General features: G+C 41.8%; 1 protein-coding gene across 2 annotated transcripts in view; it reads right to left on the bottom strand.

The window, feature by feature from the left end:
• Window positions 1-4,611: 4,611 nt before the first annotated feature.
• Cow (Proteoglycan Cow) overlaps window positions 4,612-17,972 on the bottom strand; it is a 43,820-nt gene continuing 30,459 nt past the window's right edge. Inside the window, exons 2-11 of one of the 2 annotated variants that reach the window (XM_017147525.3) lie at window positions 15,759-15,825; window positions 15,555-15,657; window positions 15,052-15,429; window positions 9,651-9,799; window positions 8,616-8,803; window positions 8,434-8,553; window positions 8,273-8,369; window positions 7,429-7,815; window positions 6,325-6,462; window positions 4,612-5,182 (exon numbers count right to left, since the gene is read on the bottom strand). In XM_017147525.3, coding sequence (XP_017003014.2) covers window positions 5,070-5,182; window positions 6,325-6,462; window positions 7,429-7,815; window positions 8,273-8,369; window positions 8,434-8,553; window positions 8,616-8,803; window positions 9,651-9,799; window positions 15,052-15,429; window positions 15,555-15,657; window positions 15,759-15,825 — 1,740 coding nt within the window. In that variant the 3' untranslated portion in view covers window positions 4,612-5,069. Of the gene's footprint in view, window positions 5,183-6,324; window positions 6,463-7,419; window positions 7,816-8,272; window positions 8,370-8,433; window positions 8,554-8,615; window positions 8,804-9,650; window positions 9,800-15,051; window positions 15,430-15,554; window positions 15,658-15,758; window positions 15,826-17,972 lie in introns of both variants that reach the window. The other variant, XM_017147523.3, reaches the window with a different exon arrangement.

A 17,972-nucleotide genomic window follows, 5' to 3' on the forward strand; every position in this document is an offset into this window, starting at 1 on the left:
ATATGCCACACTTTAGTTGAACAACTTCAATCAGATTTGATTTTCGTTTTCAGGTGATTTATAAAATATTTGTTATATCTTTTCTTTAATTTTGTTCAACAGCTTTCGGTTATTATTTATTTAATTGCTCTGTATATTATAGAAAATATTCGATCGAGCGTCGACGTCGCGGCTAACCGAGCGTATGAGAAATTTCATGTCGTCGAGATTGCTGATTAGATCGCTGGAGTGTGTCGCGCGCGGAGCAGCCACCGAATTGCTCGCTGGCTCGATTTCAATGTGCAATAAACAAAACTATTTAACGCTTGCAAAGGGTTTTTGGAGTGGGCGAGGTCTCATCTGGGGGCACGGTTCAGTTCGGTTCAATTCAGGTGGGTTCAGCTCAGCTCGGGATCCATATCCACATACACATCCATCGAACAGACACCGCATCTAGCCATGCATGCCCCTGTCTTTCCGACAGTTTGTTTGTTTGCACAGTTGCGCCCAGCATCGCTTGTTGTTGGATTCAATGGCACTTTTAACAGTTCAGTGGTTTCGGCGTTGACAACGTTTGTTTCCCCTTTGTAGCTGCTGCTTCCGAATGACAAATGGCCAGCCCGGGTTGGCCTCCTTTTCTTGGGCCATCGAAGTCCCTTACCTGTGGCAAGAGCCAATTGTTTATCGCTAATTAGTGGCAGGTAGCCTTTAATTAGAGTGTCATCAAAGGGCCCCCTGGTATCAATTGGTAGTGTGTGCAAGTCGCAGTGGCGAGCTGTGCGTGACCTTTGCGGTTGCCACTTGGAACCCATTCGGCAAGTTGGCCAAGGTCGGTGGCGCTCTATCTCTATTGCCACAGCGACCGAAATGTCTTGGTTGAGCGGCGATATGGCTGACATTAGGGCACATGCGATTACCTAATTTAATGAACGCCATCTGACTTGAGGAGGTTTTTGGAGAGCGTGCGGTTTCGCCATACAGAATGTTGAATAGTTGGCAATGCGATAAGCTGTCCTTGCTACAAAACCATATATGAATAGTTTTTATTTCTTTAAATTATTTTTTTAGCAAAACTGTAACTTAATTATGGACGAAAAATTAATTAAAAGCAAAAAAATCAAATTAAAACAATTGTAAACTGCAGGAATTTCACGAAAACATCATTTTTAATCAATAAGAAGAATGCAATATATTTACTTACCATGCCAAACATTACACATAAAAACTGTAGCAATTTCGTTGAATTTATTAACAACTGCAGCATGAAATCCGTCCCTCCCCGCCTCCCGACTTTCGTTTTCGCTGTGGACACTCTGCGTATACGTAATAATTCATAGGCATTGCACACGACATGCAATAACTGCGCAATAATTGCCCGTTGCAAGCAGCTGCAGGCCACGCCCCTGCAGCATTGCCCCCATGCGCCGCCCCTGGACTGCTGGCCACCCGAAAAAAAATAGAAAGGGGTTAAATAATGCGAAACATTCAGTGGCGTGACACGGAGCCAGAATGTTGCAGCAACATCGCAGGACGAATGGGGCAGGCTTTAATTTTTAACGCTATGGCCGAGCACAAAAGGCTCTGCTCTGAGTTTATTTCCAGTCCCAGTACCACAAAACTTTTACGTACTCACCTTGAACTATAAAGCACTGAGTGAGTGTGTGCGTGGTGTCAACAACAAGGGCCCAGTGACGCCTGAATGACGCATAAAAATAAAAGTTGCCCAGTGCATGCAACAAAATGTTGCTGTAGCACACACATATCAAAACACTAATTAAAAATGCCAAAAAGTCATGGGTATTCCGGGTGGGGAAAGGCCGTAACAATGTGAAGCACCCATAACCGCCAACAAAACCGTCTGGCTGACATAAAAGCATTTTGGCCCGGCTCAGAACATTGCCATTCCCATTCCCATCCCGTATAGCGAGCTGGCAAAGGGGCTTGAATCTGCTCGAGCAGCCAGGCGTTGCATGTGCAACTTGTCGCATTGTCTGCTTCACAGAATTATGCAAATGAGCCGACACAGACTCAGCCGGGATTGTTTATGTTGGCCAAATATTTAGCCAAAGCCAGTTAGTCAAAAATCTAGGCACAAGAATACTAATTACACGGAGAAAAATAATAACAAAACTTTAAGCTACATAGGTACTTTAATTATACAAGGAAATGTTTCGCAGTAAACTGAAAAAATACCGAAGAAATATTAAAAATGCCCTATTAAAATCAAAAAATATTACAAAAATAATAACATTTTTTAAATGACATATTTTTAAATAAATGAAAAAAATACCACTTTCTGATGGATTCATAAAAAATGTATAAGAAATGTATAAGAATGTATGGCCATAAAAAAGCAAGCATTAATATACAATATTTGTTTAACTTTAAAAAAATTTCATCGAATTGTTCCCTACCAATTTCATGTCTCCGTGCAGCAGTGAACTTTGGGTGACTGACTGACTAACAGACTTGGCTAAGAATGTTAGTGCAACTTTACCCCTTTTATACTATATACAGTGTGTGTTGCTTAATTGTCGCCGAGAACTTCCGTTTTGTACGGCATGGCAAAGTTGCCGCCGGTCTCGGCACCCTTGACACCGCTATATAACTAAATGGCTGGCTATATGGCTATGGCGATATGGGGACCGTTCCCCGCCGACCTAACCAACTAGCGTGTGAACTCGTTGACTTGATGTGTGCTCCATATAGACCCCCCACCCACACTTCTCGCCAAAGAGCCATCCCCAGCAAACTAAAATTTATTTAAATCTGTGCCATAATTGTTTTGGGCGCCTGTTGCGCGTCGCCCTCGCTGAGTTCTTCTGGTTTTCGTTTTCATTTTCGTTGTTTGGCTTTTTGCTGCTTGTGTGCGCATAAAATTAGCTTCGTAAATTTATTGTTAGTCATTCGCATTCTTGCCGCTTTTGTGTTGTTATGGAGCCCGCTTAAATGTCACAAGTTTCCACAATTTGTTTAATGTCCGGCCAAAACACGCGCCCCAAAGTTTTGGCCATAGAAATGGATCCCTTACCTGTTGGGTGATTTATCAAGAAAAGAGTCCACACTTGAATTGCATTAAATAATATTTATTGATTTCATCATTTTCATATATAAACGAATCGTAGTTAGTAGAAACGAAAACCTGTGCTATCGAGTCAAGTAAATGTTATCTTTAAAATGTTTTCCAAATGCATTAAGTACGTATAATGTAGTCGATTCTATGGGAAATTGCGTATTTTATGAGTGATAAAAACCAAGTCGAAATACAGGAAAATAATAGTGCCAAGGGTCTGCTGATCTCTAAATGGGTCTTCTATTTCTGTGGTGGCTGCCCCTTTGGCTCCCTAGAATTAATGCAGTTCGCATAATAATACACAGGTTCGTAAATACATACATAAATACAATCGTAATCGTAGTACATAGTCAGTTATATTCTTTTATTCTTGCTCTTTGCTTTAAATGCAGCCGAAAACAGATATTATTCTCCACTCTTCGCTTGATCTCGCAAATGATTGTTATTAATGTTCTTTGTTGGTTATAAATTTTTGCTATAATTAAAAGGTTTATTTATATGCATTGGTTTTGTTTACTACAATTGGCTATATAATTTCGTCTTTTTGCAAGCATTTAATGTTTTTATCCCTTTCGCTCGTAAATGTGTTAAAATTCCAATTTTATTCGCTATTCTCGTCTGGAAAATATCAGAGGGCGGAGTTGAAAAAAATTGAAGATGAGCTGCGGTACGACGATCTGCTATTTGCTGCCACTTAATTATGCCTCTTATATACTTACACGTTAAACATATTATATATTTTATTTATATATGCATGTATAAGCGAATTGCCATTTATCGAATCTCTTGCCGAGTCCTTTCCTTAAGTTATAATGTCGTATGTCCTACGAGTGTGTGGAAATTTCCCCGGATTCTGGATTTTGGATACTGGAGTGCTGTGTGTATGTGTTTGGAGAGTGGGTGTTTTACTGACAATTACCGACAATCGGTTTACTTAAAAGCAGGTGCTGAGTTTTGCCCTGGCAGGTGCTGATACAAACGACGTTAGCCTCCTAACAAAGCCTTGCAAGCGCCGGATCTCTCACTATATATCTGGTAAGTAACACTAAATGAACGCGATTATGTTTCGTACATATGCAACTATGAGTTCGCCTCCTCCGAAAACCTTTCCCCACTCAAACTACTCTCATTTTGGCCACACGTTCCTGTGTCTCCATAACGATCCTACGATCCAACGGTATGGTGATCTTATGATCCTTTTGATCCTGAGGGCCCTGGAGTCGCTAGTCTCTGCCGATGGTTTGTTGCCTTTCTCGTATTCGTTCGTATTCTCATTCATTTCAAAAACTTATCACATAAATTTTTATATATTTTTTGTTGGGCGGAATTCTTAGCGTGTGTCGTGTTTTGCTTGCGCGAAAGCAGAGGAGTGGTATATATGCATAAATGGGGGGATCTAATGCTGCTGCAAAAGGCCAAAATAGACGGATTAGTGAGACGATGGTCACCCATCCGTGCAAACAACGGTGATAACAAAGGAGAAATCGTGGCTGACTGGGCTGTGTTTATTGACTGAAAAAAAAGGAATAGCTTGAGCCTTGGATGGGTGGTTTAGGGTGTTTTTCTTTTTTTTTGGTTCCTACATCAGCGATTTGCCAATTTGCGTGCGATGCGCCTTCAACTATGCTACAGTTTCTCTTTGGCTTTCGCCCTCCTCTTCGTCCTGTGGCTCCTTTTAGTTATCCTCGATGGCATGGAGTGTTAGATGGTGTGTGAGTGTGTGTGTGTTTTGCTGCTTCTGCTGTTTGCTATTCGTAGTTCTATTCAAAAACGCTTACTTGGCTACTGCACATTTATGTTTCTGGTTTTCTGTTTTCTGTTTTTTCGATTTGGTTTCGGGTTTTCGCTGCTGCGTTTGCCTTTACTTTACTTCCTCGCTCTGTTTGCAATCATAATAATAATAATAATATTAATTTTCTGTTATAACGCTAGCTCGCTGATTGGATGATGCGCCAGGGCCCAGGGCTACGGGTTGCCCCAGCTGAAGGAGCTCAGGGTCATGGGGTCTCGGGGACGCTTAGAAAACCAGCATCTGATCGGCACTCCCCTCCGCGCTGTCCTCGTCATCGGCGCCCTCGCCCTCGTCCTCGTCGTCGGATGTGAGCGAAGCGGCGTTATTAACCACGGACTCTGTTTGGATTGGACATGAAATTAGAAATTAGGATGTGTGCTTGAATTTATGGAGATTCCCAAATCCCCCCGTTCCCAGCTCCTCCCTATGAATGTCTAATGGCGGTCAACCGCAGAGCATCCTGGCTCGTTATTTTTGAAAGCGGACGAAAGGAAGCGAAATGAAACCCGTTCGCAGGCAGCTCATGTGTTATGCATGGCGTATGTGCGATATTAATAGGAAAACTCAATTACCGATCCCCCGGACTGACCGGCTTGTCCTTCTTCTGCTGCCTCCTGCTCCTGCTTCTGCCCCTGACAACTTTAACAACCTTAAGTGCTGAGTTAAATCAGCTCGGTTCGGCAATCCAGAACACAAGGATAGGCCAAGTAATCGGGACGGAGGATGGCGCGGGGCGGTTGAGATAAGCAGATTACGTATACGCAACGGAGTGCGAGGTGTTTTCGATACCGAGACAGGCGGCTGGCACTGCGGCATCGCATAACTCAGCATTGGGTCATAAAAGCTGGCTTAAAGGCTGGAATTTCAATCCAGGGCTCAGGTGGCGAGCCGTGGGAGGCCTGGACTGACACAGTTCGATAGCCACGAAAATCGTTAAAGAAACAGGAGTATTTCAGCCATATTTCATCCATTGGGATTCCACATTAATTGGCAGTGACTAGTAACTGCAGTAAATGGAGACCACTGAGGATTACTTCTGCACATGTTCATTTATTTCGCATAATCGGTGGTTGAATTAGGGTCTATTGATTTTGGCAGAAAAAAAATGGGGGAAAGCTATTTTTAATATTTATTTTTTGTAGATTTCGGGTGTTTTCAAAAAAGGTTATATTTTTTTTAATGGTTTAACTTTTGCAGTGAGATTTTCAGCTTGCCGGAAACCCGCGTTTTTATACTACCTATGTTATTTGGCCACTTTTTGGTTTGCTATGGAAACGTCAATTGTGAGGGTGCAGAGGTTTAAGCACGGCAACTGACCAGCTTAACCCATTTCCACTGCCACTTTCTCCCGGTGATTATGGCCTTTTGTAACTTTGTGGGCTCCTTTGTTTCGGGCCCCCCGCCAAATGTTTGGGTTAAGTGTTTGTATCCTGCACCCTCATCCCTCGGCTTTTCCATTTTCCCTTTCCCAACTACTCACCGCAGTTGGGTTTGCCGCGTGTGCGTGTGTTGGCGAACTCGACTCCGTGCTTGTCCACGCACCAGCAGACTCCCACCGAATTGTGGCACTGGGTGGGCTTGTAGAATCCCTGGATGTCGCAGTCCGGTGCGTAGGCGCCTAATTAGTTAGCATCGCCACCGGGGGGAGAGAGAACAAAGTGCAACGTTTTAGTGGGGCAACTTGGTGGGGCAGCGGTATGTGGGTTAGTTTTGTAATCGGTGAGAAGCGGCACAAGCAAGTTGTTGCTGGATCTATTTTGTATTCGGTTTCTTGGGTTTAAGGGTCGTGTTTTGGCGGGCGAACAAAGGATGAAATTATATACGAGTATAGTTGGGTGTTTCATGTACATATATATATATTTTTGGAGGGGCTTTGAAAAGGCAAACACAAAAAGCATCGGACAGTGGCGGTTTCTACAGCGGGGGGTTGAGGGGTTAAAAGTTCTGTGTTGTTGTTAAAAGTGTTTAATTTGCTGGCTTAAAAGTTGGAGATATATAGAGAAAAAAACGGGGCAGCGAGCACAAAACGAAAGTTAACAACGAAAGCGGCGCGAAAAAAGGTTACTTTTGTTAACTGCTTTGTGTGTTGGTGTGTGTGTGTGTGAGTGAGAGTGTGTTTGTGTACAAGTGTAAGTGTGTCAGGGTTTCTATTTAGCTGTCAGGCGCTTAATTATAGTTTGAAAAAGGTTCCAACGCGTGTAAAGTAGGAGCAAAGAGTGTCAGACAAACAAAAACTAAGCGGGCAACAAAGCGCCGTCCGAAAGAGATGGCAGATAGCGCGATAGAAAGAGACGGAAACAGAGGCGGCGAAAGAGATGGCGTTAGAGGCGGTAGTGAAAGTAACGAAAACCAACTAAAACCAAATTACTCTTTGCGCGTTTGTAGGATTATACATATTATTTTTTTGGTTTCTTTTCGGTCTTTTGGTTTGGTTGTATTCTGGTTGTTTATGTTTTTCTTTTTGGGGGGTAGGGATTGTACATAAATAAGGCCCAGGACCCCGCACAACTCATACGAATATAGAGAGAACATAGAAGTATTAGTGTTATGTAGCCAGAGAAATGTCCACCTGTACCTATCTCACCTGCAAAGTCGCCGGCGATTCTCCGGCGAACGGCGGCGCACGGACGGTCCGTCTTCTCGAAGCAGCGGCACCACTCCCTGGTGTTGATGGAGCTGTCGGTGTCCAGGTCGCAGGTGTCGATGAACGGCTTGATGCACCGCTCGTTCTGGTCGTGCTCCAGATCGTACATCTCCTGCAGGGACAACTGGCCGTCGTTGTTCAGATCCAAATGGCCGAACATCCACTTGGCCTCCGTCTTGCAGGCGGGCGGGAAGTGGGCCTTCGACTTCTGGCTGTGCTGGCGCCGCTTCTTGCTGTCGGCCATGATCACCGAGAACCAGTCGAGCAGACGGTTGCCAATCGCCGTCAGCTGCTGCGGCTTGCACTCCGCCGACTTCGAGGGATAAGCTGGTAATATACGAGTAAAAAATTATTAGAATAAGGGTTGTTTTTCTTTTTCAGATTTTGTAGGATCTACTTTTCAAGAGATTATAAAACGGATCTTGAAAAAGTAGACTAAAATAGTGGAGAAAAATATTTCATTTGTCGTTTTTCCAATTTACTTTGCGAAACAAGTGCAATCTTTTTTATATTATAATTAAGTCTACCGTTTTTATGGTTTGCCCTTTGACTGGTAACAAAATAAACTAGAAGTCATGATCAAAACACTTGATGAAGTTATAGAAATTTCTATGAATTGTATTGTTTAGGTCTTTAAATAATGAATTTAACTAACAACAAAATGGTTCTAAAAACCAAACAAATTATTCCCTTTTTAATTACAACTTTTCATAAAAAAAGTGATATAAATATTTAATTTTGCCTAATTTATTTTTTTTTGAATAATTTACTAGTAATATCTCACCATTCAAGTTGTTATTCTTATTGAACTTCTGCTGCTGCTTCTCCACCACCTCGTTGTAGTTGCGCATCTTGCGTTTGTCCTCCTGATACTTGGAGTCCTGCCAATTGCCAAATATTTGGGGGATGAAGGATACTCCTATTGGGCTTCTTTAGGCAACTCACCTTCTTGTAGGCCGTGTACTTGAGGTACTTGTAGTGCTTGTTGTCATATTTGATCTCCTCGGGCGTGAATGTGTACTGGGCATTGATGTGGTTGTTGTGCCGGTTATTGTCCTCCTTGTCCTGCGGTCAAACCAAAATTAAACTTTACCAAAATGTCGATAAAATATATGTAGTTAGCTTACATTCATGATCGTGTTGAAGTCATTGTTGTTGCCGCCCATAATGTTGCCGCTGTTCATCATGATGTTGTTGTTGCTACTGTCCTTGTAGGCCTGCTGCTGTTGTTGCTGCTGCTGGAGGTCCAGGTTGATCTTCTTGTTGTACTTGTTGTAACCGCCGATACGCTGCAGCCGCTTGCCATCGACGCTCTCTGCAAAAAATAGGGGGACAAGTGGGGAAAATGGTCAGAAAACCGCTGGAACAGGCCAACTTTTTGCATCCGGGCCCAGTGAGCCATCGCCCCCCGTGTACTTGTGCTTTATTTTCCGGCCCACACTGCGCTCTCAGCTGTGCAAAATTGAAAATTAACGTGCCCGACTGGCTGAGTGGTTTTTCGGGCGGTGGCGATGGCGATGGCGATGGGAGCCATAACAATGGCCACGTCGGCTACTTGTTCGCCGGCCTATTAAATATTTAACAAGTGATGTGCCGGGGCAAAAATATTTAAAGCCAAAGCCATTGTTTGGTAATTGGAATTTTTAATTGCCAGCGGAGAGGAGAGAACTTCGCCCCTCTAACAAATCGCGTTTAGCCGCCAGCTCAGTATTTGCAGCATACTTTCATGGGCAAAAGCAACTGGCGACGACTGAGCCTGTCACAAAATATGCATGCAATTTATTTTGTAGTCTACGGAGGTCCTTCTTCGCAGTCCTTCGACAACTGGCCGACTGCCAGGCTGGAGGAGCTCATTATGCGGAGCATTTGATTCTGCTTTGGGCCGTTCCCCGCACTACAAGTCCATTTGTTATGGCTACACACAGAAAAAAAACTATGTAACTTGCCGGAGCCAGGAAATCAAATTATATCAAAAATATAAAAAAATTGATTTTAAAATTAAATGGTTGAAGGACAAACTTTTTTTGGAAAATACAAAATATTTTCCTGGCTATTACCTATTATTTATAGGTTGATGCAGTTTTAACCATCGTTGATTTTACGTAGTTTTTATTTTTGTGTATAGAAATCAGGGAATGAAAGATACACATATAGACACTCACCCTTGCAGGGACAGAATCCTTTGCAGGCGATCCGTATGGACGTCGAATGTATGCAATTGTGATAATCCAATCTGCATAGTGATGAGTAGGTCTTGTTGTCGGCACCGCACAGGAACGTCGGCTTGGCCACAGGACAGGGCTTGCAGTTGCTACAAAATAAAGAAAAAAGGAGAGGGATGAATAAAAAAATACAAGGAATAGCGGAGTTAGAATGCCTGCTGAAATCAGAAAAGTAAAACTCAAGAGGGCGCAACGGCAACAAATAGATGACATGCAAAATTAATTTTTATGCAAATGAAGTCTGCGTCCTTTCCCCCTCCTCCATATATATGTTATTCTTTGTCCACATGTCCCCACCTCCGGTGGACAATTTGCTGAACAGGTAGGGAGAAAGGAGAAGGGAGGGTCTTGCATATACATTTATTTAAATATTTATTTAATATGCGCTGCACGCACGCCCAGGCAAACAGTCGAGCCATGAGATTGGCCAGGGGACTGGGATTGGGGATGTGGATGGAGGGCATGTCGAAACTTTATTTAATAATTTGAACAAATATTTAAACTGCCAGCGTCAAACGAGAAGCACTTGGGCCGTACTCATAATTTAGCTTTTATATACGACTCCATTCCAACAAAAGAGGTGTACGTGACCATTATCCTTTTCATTCGTTAAGTAACCAGTTATCCGCTTTTAATTGCCTTAGTCCTTAATCTCCTGTCTGTCAATCAATCATCTTTAAAACTCAAAGGAAAATCACACCCCAGTTCTTTTTTTCCTTTTCAATAAATAAAACCAACAAAACGATTATTCCAATTAATGGCTGCCCCTGTAGTTGCCCGTTCAGCCACCCTATAAAAAAGGCTTCGGTGCTCCCACCGTTTTTATCCGTTTCGATGTCGCTTTAATTGGCCTGCCACGAATTCGCTACCAATTGCCACGAGCCCTATTTCATAATTTTATTCAGAGAGATACTATATATACATTCGCCGTTGTTTTCGGTCGCTACACCCAGAAAAAAAAGACCGAAAAAATCTAAGACCGAATTTCTTACATTACTACCGTGTTGTTCTTTTATTTTTTTAAGACCACATTCTTATATTAATACCAAAGGGTATTGATTTAAGACCAGTAAATTTAGATTTAAGTTGAACTTATGCACGCGCGCGTAACACGGTGCGATGGCCCAGTTGGTAAGGCGTCTGACTCTGATGCGAGAGGACCCCGGTTCAAAACCCAAAAAAGTCAAAGTAAGTAAAAAGTTTTCAAATGTATTTCAATTAACATTTCCTTTATAACTTTAAGAACAAAAATGTATTAAAAAAGTTAAGTTGTTAATTTACTAATTACAAAAAAAAAAATAAGTTGTGTTGTGAGCGGGAATTGAACCTCGTACCCCCAAACACAAAATAATACCAGAATCCAGCACCTTGGCCCCTGGGCCATGGCCTTACTATTTCCTTCCATGGCAGAATGCTTACAGGAGCATTCAAACAAAATTATTTTTTTACTAAAAATAAATATAAATTTAAGTACGTTTCGTTCTTAAAGTAAGAACAGCGGTCTTAAAAATCCGTTCTTAAAATAATACCATTAATTCTTATAATGATACCAAACGGTATAAAGCTATTTTTGAGACTCAAACAGACACGTTTTCAGACACAATCAGAACAATTTTTTCCCTGAGTGTACTGTTGGAAATTTTTTCGTCTGGTTTCAAATAAAATTTGCACATTTATTTGGGCTGTACAAACGCCGACTGGAAATGAAAAGCAATTTGCCTAATTGCCCCAATTTGGGAGTCATAATTAGAGGATTTCAACAGGCTTTTGTTTTTTAATTTTGAGAAATATTAATTGAAAATTGCCCAGTTATTCGGGTCAAGCTTGGCTTTGCCACATTCCATTTGTGCCTGTCACTTGTTTGCATTGGACAAATAAACTTTAAACAAGGATCAGGCCTTGGGTAAACAATTGTTTAGTTCCGAAGAAAATATTCGGAAATTGAATAAAATAAAATAAAATAAAGAATAGCTAGATGTGTCAAAGGACTTTTGGTTATGCCACATGCACAGATGTGTCTCTTAAGCTGGCCAATTTCGTTGCACAGCCAATGTAAACATATTCACTTCCCGCTGTGTATGTGTGCCGACTGCTTTTAATTAAAAATTCCCTCGCATGTTCTTTTGCACGCTTCCGGTTCACTTTGTTTGCCCTGCTCCGCCGGATTGTTGATACAAATTTAATGAAATTCTTAGGGCCAAGTAAATAGTGAGACGAATAAATTTTGATAATGCGATCCCTGGTCAATGACAATGTTGATGCCCAGCCCATGGCATCGGCATCTCGAATGGCCTGCCCAGCATCTGCGGTTGCTTTGAGCAAATTGCCCATCAAATGCCGGCTCCGTGTCTCCCAGTGAAAAATGTGTAAATTTTTACTCAAATATTTGCTTTCAATTTTGCAACCCCACCCGACCGAAAAACGAGCAAGGAGAAGTGAGAAGCGAGAACCGAGTTTTCGGGGCTTCGGGGTTTCCCTTTGAGGTACATATACTTACTGTACCGCCTCTCTATACCCCAAAATTGCTGGAGCCGACAGCTTCATGTGCATAGACCACAAAACAGCTCAGTGGTTTCGAATAACTGCCAGGGACATAGACCAACACACACAGATGAGATGTGCCAGCTTGAGGTGAGATCTAAACTATGGTGTGAGCCCTATCCCTAATCTCCTCGGCATCTCAAAATCCCTCTTTAGCTATGTAATCTGGTCAGTTTTTAAAAGAAAGGCTTACAAACTAGAAGCTAAGGAACTTATGTAAATATATCCTATTAACTAAAATATTTACTATATAAAAAGATATTTAAAATAATTAAAATAATAATAATTATCCTGCAGTCACATACTTTTCCCTATAAGCGATGTTATATTGTATTAGTACTTCTAAAACTATTGCAAGTACTGAATATTCTAAAAAATGCTGCTGCCATAAAACGATGAGATAAAAATTAAGTTTTAAGAATTTTGAACAATATTTACTTATAAAGAAAGCCTAAAATTTGTCAAACTTTTTTACAAATAACTTGATTTAATATACTTTTTCGAATGATAGCCACTGTGCGATGGCATATTGTTACAACAAACAATGCCCGTCTCACACATGAGTTATGGCCCGATCTAGCTCTCCAGCTGGCTCGGATATATGTGGGTTTATGTTATGGTATTGTGGAGGTACCCATGCATTTTGGTCCATTAGAAGTGCCCCCCACCGACGACCTCTTCACTAGGAGGCAGGTCTTTTGTTTGACTTGCGCCTGAATGGAAAGACGAGAACTGGAGCAGCTCCTGCTGCCATGATGAGTGGCAAATGCTGTGGCTCAAACTATTGATTTTGCCCACGGCGTGACACATTCATATTTCATGCCATTGACATAGATACACATATGCAAAGCGGGGACTTTTGGTGAAAGCAAAATTGAAAAGGAAAATTCGTAAACATAAGAGAAGAGGGAAAATATGTCAAAAGCCATTGTTAATGTCATCGCTGGGAGCTGAAAATGCTGAAAATGGGGAATGTGATCGGGGCGCGTGATTTGCCTATAGATTGATTTTTACACTCAAACACCCCCGTGCTGTGTTGTTTGGCAAGTGGATTTTAATTCAATTACAGGCGCCTGAGGTCGCACATGGAAAAACAACAGGAAAAACGCTCGGAAGCACCGCCTTACTGGCACATTTTTTTGGTTCACAATTTATTTACGCCAGTCTTTGCGGATAATTAATTTTTCATTTCAAAATATATGTGTGTACGCCGAAGGATCAGAACGGAAACTTTGTCAAGCCGGGAGCCTGAAATTAAACTTTGTTCAAACAAAAACACAACTGATAAACAAGACGAACATAAACAAGAAGCGAAAACATTTTTATAACACTCGGGTGGGGGCTGAATATCAAAGGATTGTGAAGTGAGTCCAAGAAGTTGGCTATTGGTTGGACTTTTGGGTAAACAAAATTGGAGGAGCTTAAAGGCGGAAACCAGGCTGGGAAAATTTAATATTATTTATAAATTTTAGTATATCAACATAACTTTATAATTACAAAATATGCAAACAAGTCTTTTTGGCGATTTTCAGTAAATATTCTCATTATTACAGAAGTTTAAAAAAATAGTTTGTAATTGCTTTCATACTTTCTCTTAACATTTTTAAAAGCGTGTTAATAATTCTGTTTTTTTATGAAAGCCTTTTTCTTTATGAAAAAAAAAAATAATTGAACAAATATTTTCAGAAAGGAAATCGATTGTTTGTTGTCAACGACTTCCTATCGCTGCTGGTTGAAATGTCTTCCCTTTTCCTGTGGAAACCCAAGCCAATCAGGCCTTGACACCGACTCGACTTTGACTTCATTTTCCGGGCTCTGCCGCTGGCACACCTGCTCCTCCTTCTGTTCCTTCCGCCGTTCCTACTCCATCGGCCAAGCCACTGCCCTTTTCGGGCCTCTTCTTGGAGGCACTGCTCGCGTGCCAGTCCTCAATTTGGGTTAGGGTCAAAGCGATAACACGGAACAAGTCAAGGGATCCGACGACGGCACGCGTCAAAGGGTAAAGGCCGTAAAGCTGTCGTTGCGGCCCATTGAACCATTAAGGCAGAAGTGTGCCACCACCAGCAAACAGCCAACATATCCAAAAAGCCAACAACGATAACAAAAACAGGCCAGGGACCTCCGCCCAAAAGGCTGCGTGCTAAAAATTGTACCACTGTAAATTTATTGCGGAATTTTTATACACGATAAAACAATTTGTTATTAGCATGGCGACCGTGGAAATCAGGGGGAAATTCGGGGAGTTCGGAGTGTGGGTGGGGTCGGATGTCAAAGGTGACCCCGACTCCCACCCCCCGTCGTCAACCCTTTTTGTGAACGCGAATTTGCTTAATGAAATGTAAAATCCCACACAAAGGCAAACGCAAAAAGATCGGCCCGAAAGTTAAACACTCGAATGCTACACAGCAACAAAAAATGTAGCATTCCAAGGGACAGATATAATTTAATAGTAGCGCTAAACAATTGTTCATTAGAAGTCAATTTTTAATTTGAGTTTAAGTACGCCCGCTTTATCCTCCGCATGTTAATTTAAAGTGCGGTTAAAATTATAATGGAATCAGAGTCAGAACGGTTATTAAATACGATTGTTCCAGAACTTTGGCACTACCTTTCAAATTATTAAATTGTTAATAATTTTTAAGTGATATATAAAGAATTTTAATTAATTAAAATGAATTTTTAACAAAATGTTATGGGTTCAAATAAAAATGTAAAAAAAGGGTAACGTAACATAAAATTTATCTTAAAATTTTATAAAACTCTACTAATTTTTATAAATTATTTTCCGTTATGTACTCACTCCAACTCCTCGTCGTCGTCCTGCTGAATAGCGGAGGGAGCTGCTGGGGGCTGGGATTGCTGCTGCTGCTGTTGTTGCTGTTGCTTATCGCCGCCGGCGATGCTGTTCTCGTAGAAGACATCATCCTCCTTGGACTCGTCGTCGTCGCCCAGGCTGAGGCTCTTATCTTCGTCGTCGGTCTCCTCGTTTCCCTGGACATTGGCCTGGGCATTGTTGTTGGGGCCAGTGGGGCTGGCATTGCTGGTGCCCCCGTCGCTGCTGTTGTCCTCGTCATCGTTGTTGATGTCCTCCGCATCCTGGCTGTCCTGGTTGTCCTGCTGGTTGACACGCCGCTTGGCCTCCTCCTCCAAGTACTTGGCCTTGGTGATTATCTCATCACTGAAATGTTGTGGGTTGGCATGGGTTTAAGTTTAGAAGGCCTGCGGCTCGGACGGGCCAATTTAATTGGCTCATCTGGATGAAAATGCCAAAATGCCAAACTGCCCCCCTTTCGTCACACTTACCGATTCTTGTGGAGCTCCTTCTTCGACACGCAAACGGCACTGAACTCGTCCTCCAGCAGGCAAATTTCACGCTTCTTGCAGTTCAGCGGTCGGCAAAGGTCACCTGCGGGAGTGGGAATTTAATTTATTAGTGGCGATAACATATTGTGCATAAATATTTTCCGGTGAAAACTTAATTTCCCCCAGCTTCGGCTTTCTACTCACTCGAGGGATCGTGTATCCAGCGCTTGTGCTCCCCGAGATTCTTGTTGTTCTGCGTGTTTTTGTTTATCTGGAAGTGAAAGAACAATAAATTGCATGTGAAACATTTGCCAGTTTAATTTTGTTATTTAAATGCATAAAAAATGCAAAGCGCACACAAACCGAACCGAGAGCCAAACTGAACTGACGTCTGTCAAAATGCACACATGCACAAGCGGAACCCATTCGGATTCACTGAGGCAAACATTTAGCAAACACACAGGGCGTATGCGTAATGGCAGCTCACATGGACTTTCAGGACACTATGGCATATTTGCACTACAGGAAGGGGGCGAAAAGTTAAAAAGCAAACAGTATCGAGTCAGGGGAGAACAAAAAAACCGGTATGTGATGGGGGAATGTGTATGCCTTTCTAATGATGATCAATAGTTCATCTGTTATGGCAACAAATGGAGCAGACTAACGTTCGGATTCACAGATTAAAGCTTGAAAAAACACATCACTTCTTTTTTTGCAAGAAATACATAAATTGCTTTGTATAATCCGAAAAGGCCTTCGCCTGCCTGGAAAAATTCATGTCCAAGTGAACATATGCAAATCCGATTGCATACTAAAAATATGGCATATTCTTGCCTTGCTAAGTTATGCGACACTTTCTGCTCCTTGTCGAGCAGATTTATTTTAATTTAATTCAATTCGGCACGCAGCTTAAGCTCTCCCTGCGAAACCACCCATCATTCCAGCCTCACATTCTCATTCCCGCACCGCTGGGCATTGTGAGGCGAACCGAAATGTTATTAAGTGCAATGGTGCGTATGCATAATATTTAACTTGTCTATAAAATTTATGATGCACTAACAGCATCTGCGGCAACAAAAACAGCGACTGCTGCTGCTGTTGGTTAAATGGGGAAAAATAAGCTGTGAAAAATGGCAAAAATACATAACCGAACGCGGAGCTCACGTTGACTTGACAGTTTTGTATTTGGAGTTTGGGCAGCTGATACTGCAATCGCCCGCGCTGTCAGTTGGCTTAATGAAAGCGACAGGAGCTGCAGGACACAAACTGAACACAGCTGAAAGCTGCGAGCCTGGCTGGTTGCAAATGCATTCTGCCAACAAACACACACACACAAAATCCCAGTTTCGAGCGCGAAATCGCTCAAGTGCGAAGTGGCAATTGCGGGACACACATATCCACTGGCAACACCCAAGTCCACCTACCGCCCACTGAACACCCACCATCCACGCCCTTCGTCCTTTCCCTGTAATGCAATAAACTCGTCCAGGACGTGGACGCAGGCAATTTGCATGCGTTAAAACGCAATTTGTGCGCGTTTCCTGGCCGCGGCCGCAACGTTCCTGCCCCCGGTTTTCAGCCTTCCACCCTCATCCTCATCACCCATTTTCCCCCCTGTTCGGAACCCTGCTTTTCGATGCCTTTCCTACCACTTTACCCACGCCCCTGGCACATTCCGCTGAGACTCTTCATCGCACCGGGATCTCTTGCAGCTTTAATACGCTCGCCTGCGATTGCAGTGCGTGGCTGCACTATAAAAAAATAAATAAAATTTACACCCCTCGGATAAAAATAATATTAAAAAAATTACTTATCAAACAACCACAAAAATTACTGTATATCCACTGGAACAGTAATTTCTTTCTTTCAAAATGTTGACCTTAATTTATGTAGGAACCTAATTAGTTGTGTACTTAAGTGTTTTTTTCTCTTTTAGTCTTTAGTAAAATTAATAATAATTATCATATATTTTTCTTTAGAAAAAAGTATGCTTTTTATAAGATTCTATAAATGGGTAAGAAAAATCAATTTTAAAGGGTTGGAAGTTTGTGAAAATAAAACAATTTGCAGAGTTCACCTATAGGTAATTTTTAAAACGGCTAAAATTTAAATTAAATTGGGGGAACTTTTTAGGATTTTAATTGTTAAGTTTTCTTTGTTGTTTTGGGAGTTAATAACAATAATATTAATGCTGCTGAAATATATTTATTAGGGGAGAGTGGGGGAATTTCGTCACAGGGGCAATTTCGTCACCTGCAATATCTCGGAATCCATAAGTCGTAAAAATATATAATTTTTTTGTTTTAGTCCTTCAAGACGGCCAGACACAACCAATGCATTTGTTTTGCACAGAAGGCCAAGATAATTAAGCTATAATATTAAATGTGTTTTAACAGTTCAAAAGCTACATTTAGTTCT

This window comes from Drosophila takahashii, chromosome 3R (genome assembly GCF_030179915.1).
Source record: "Drosophila takahashii strain IR98-3 E-12201 chromosome 3R, DtakHiC1v2, whole genome shotgun sequence".
Taxonomy (NCBI): Eukaryota; Metazoa; Arthropoda; class Insecta; order Diptera; family Drosophilidae; genus Drosophila; species Drosophila takahashii.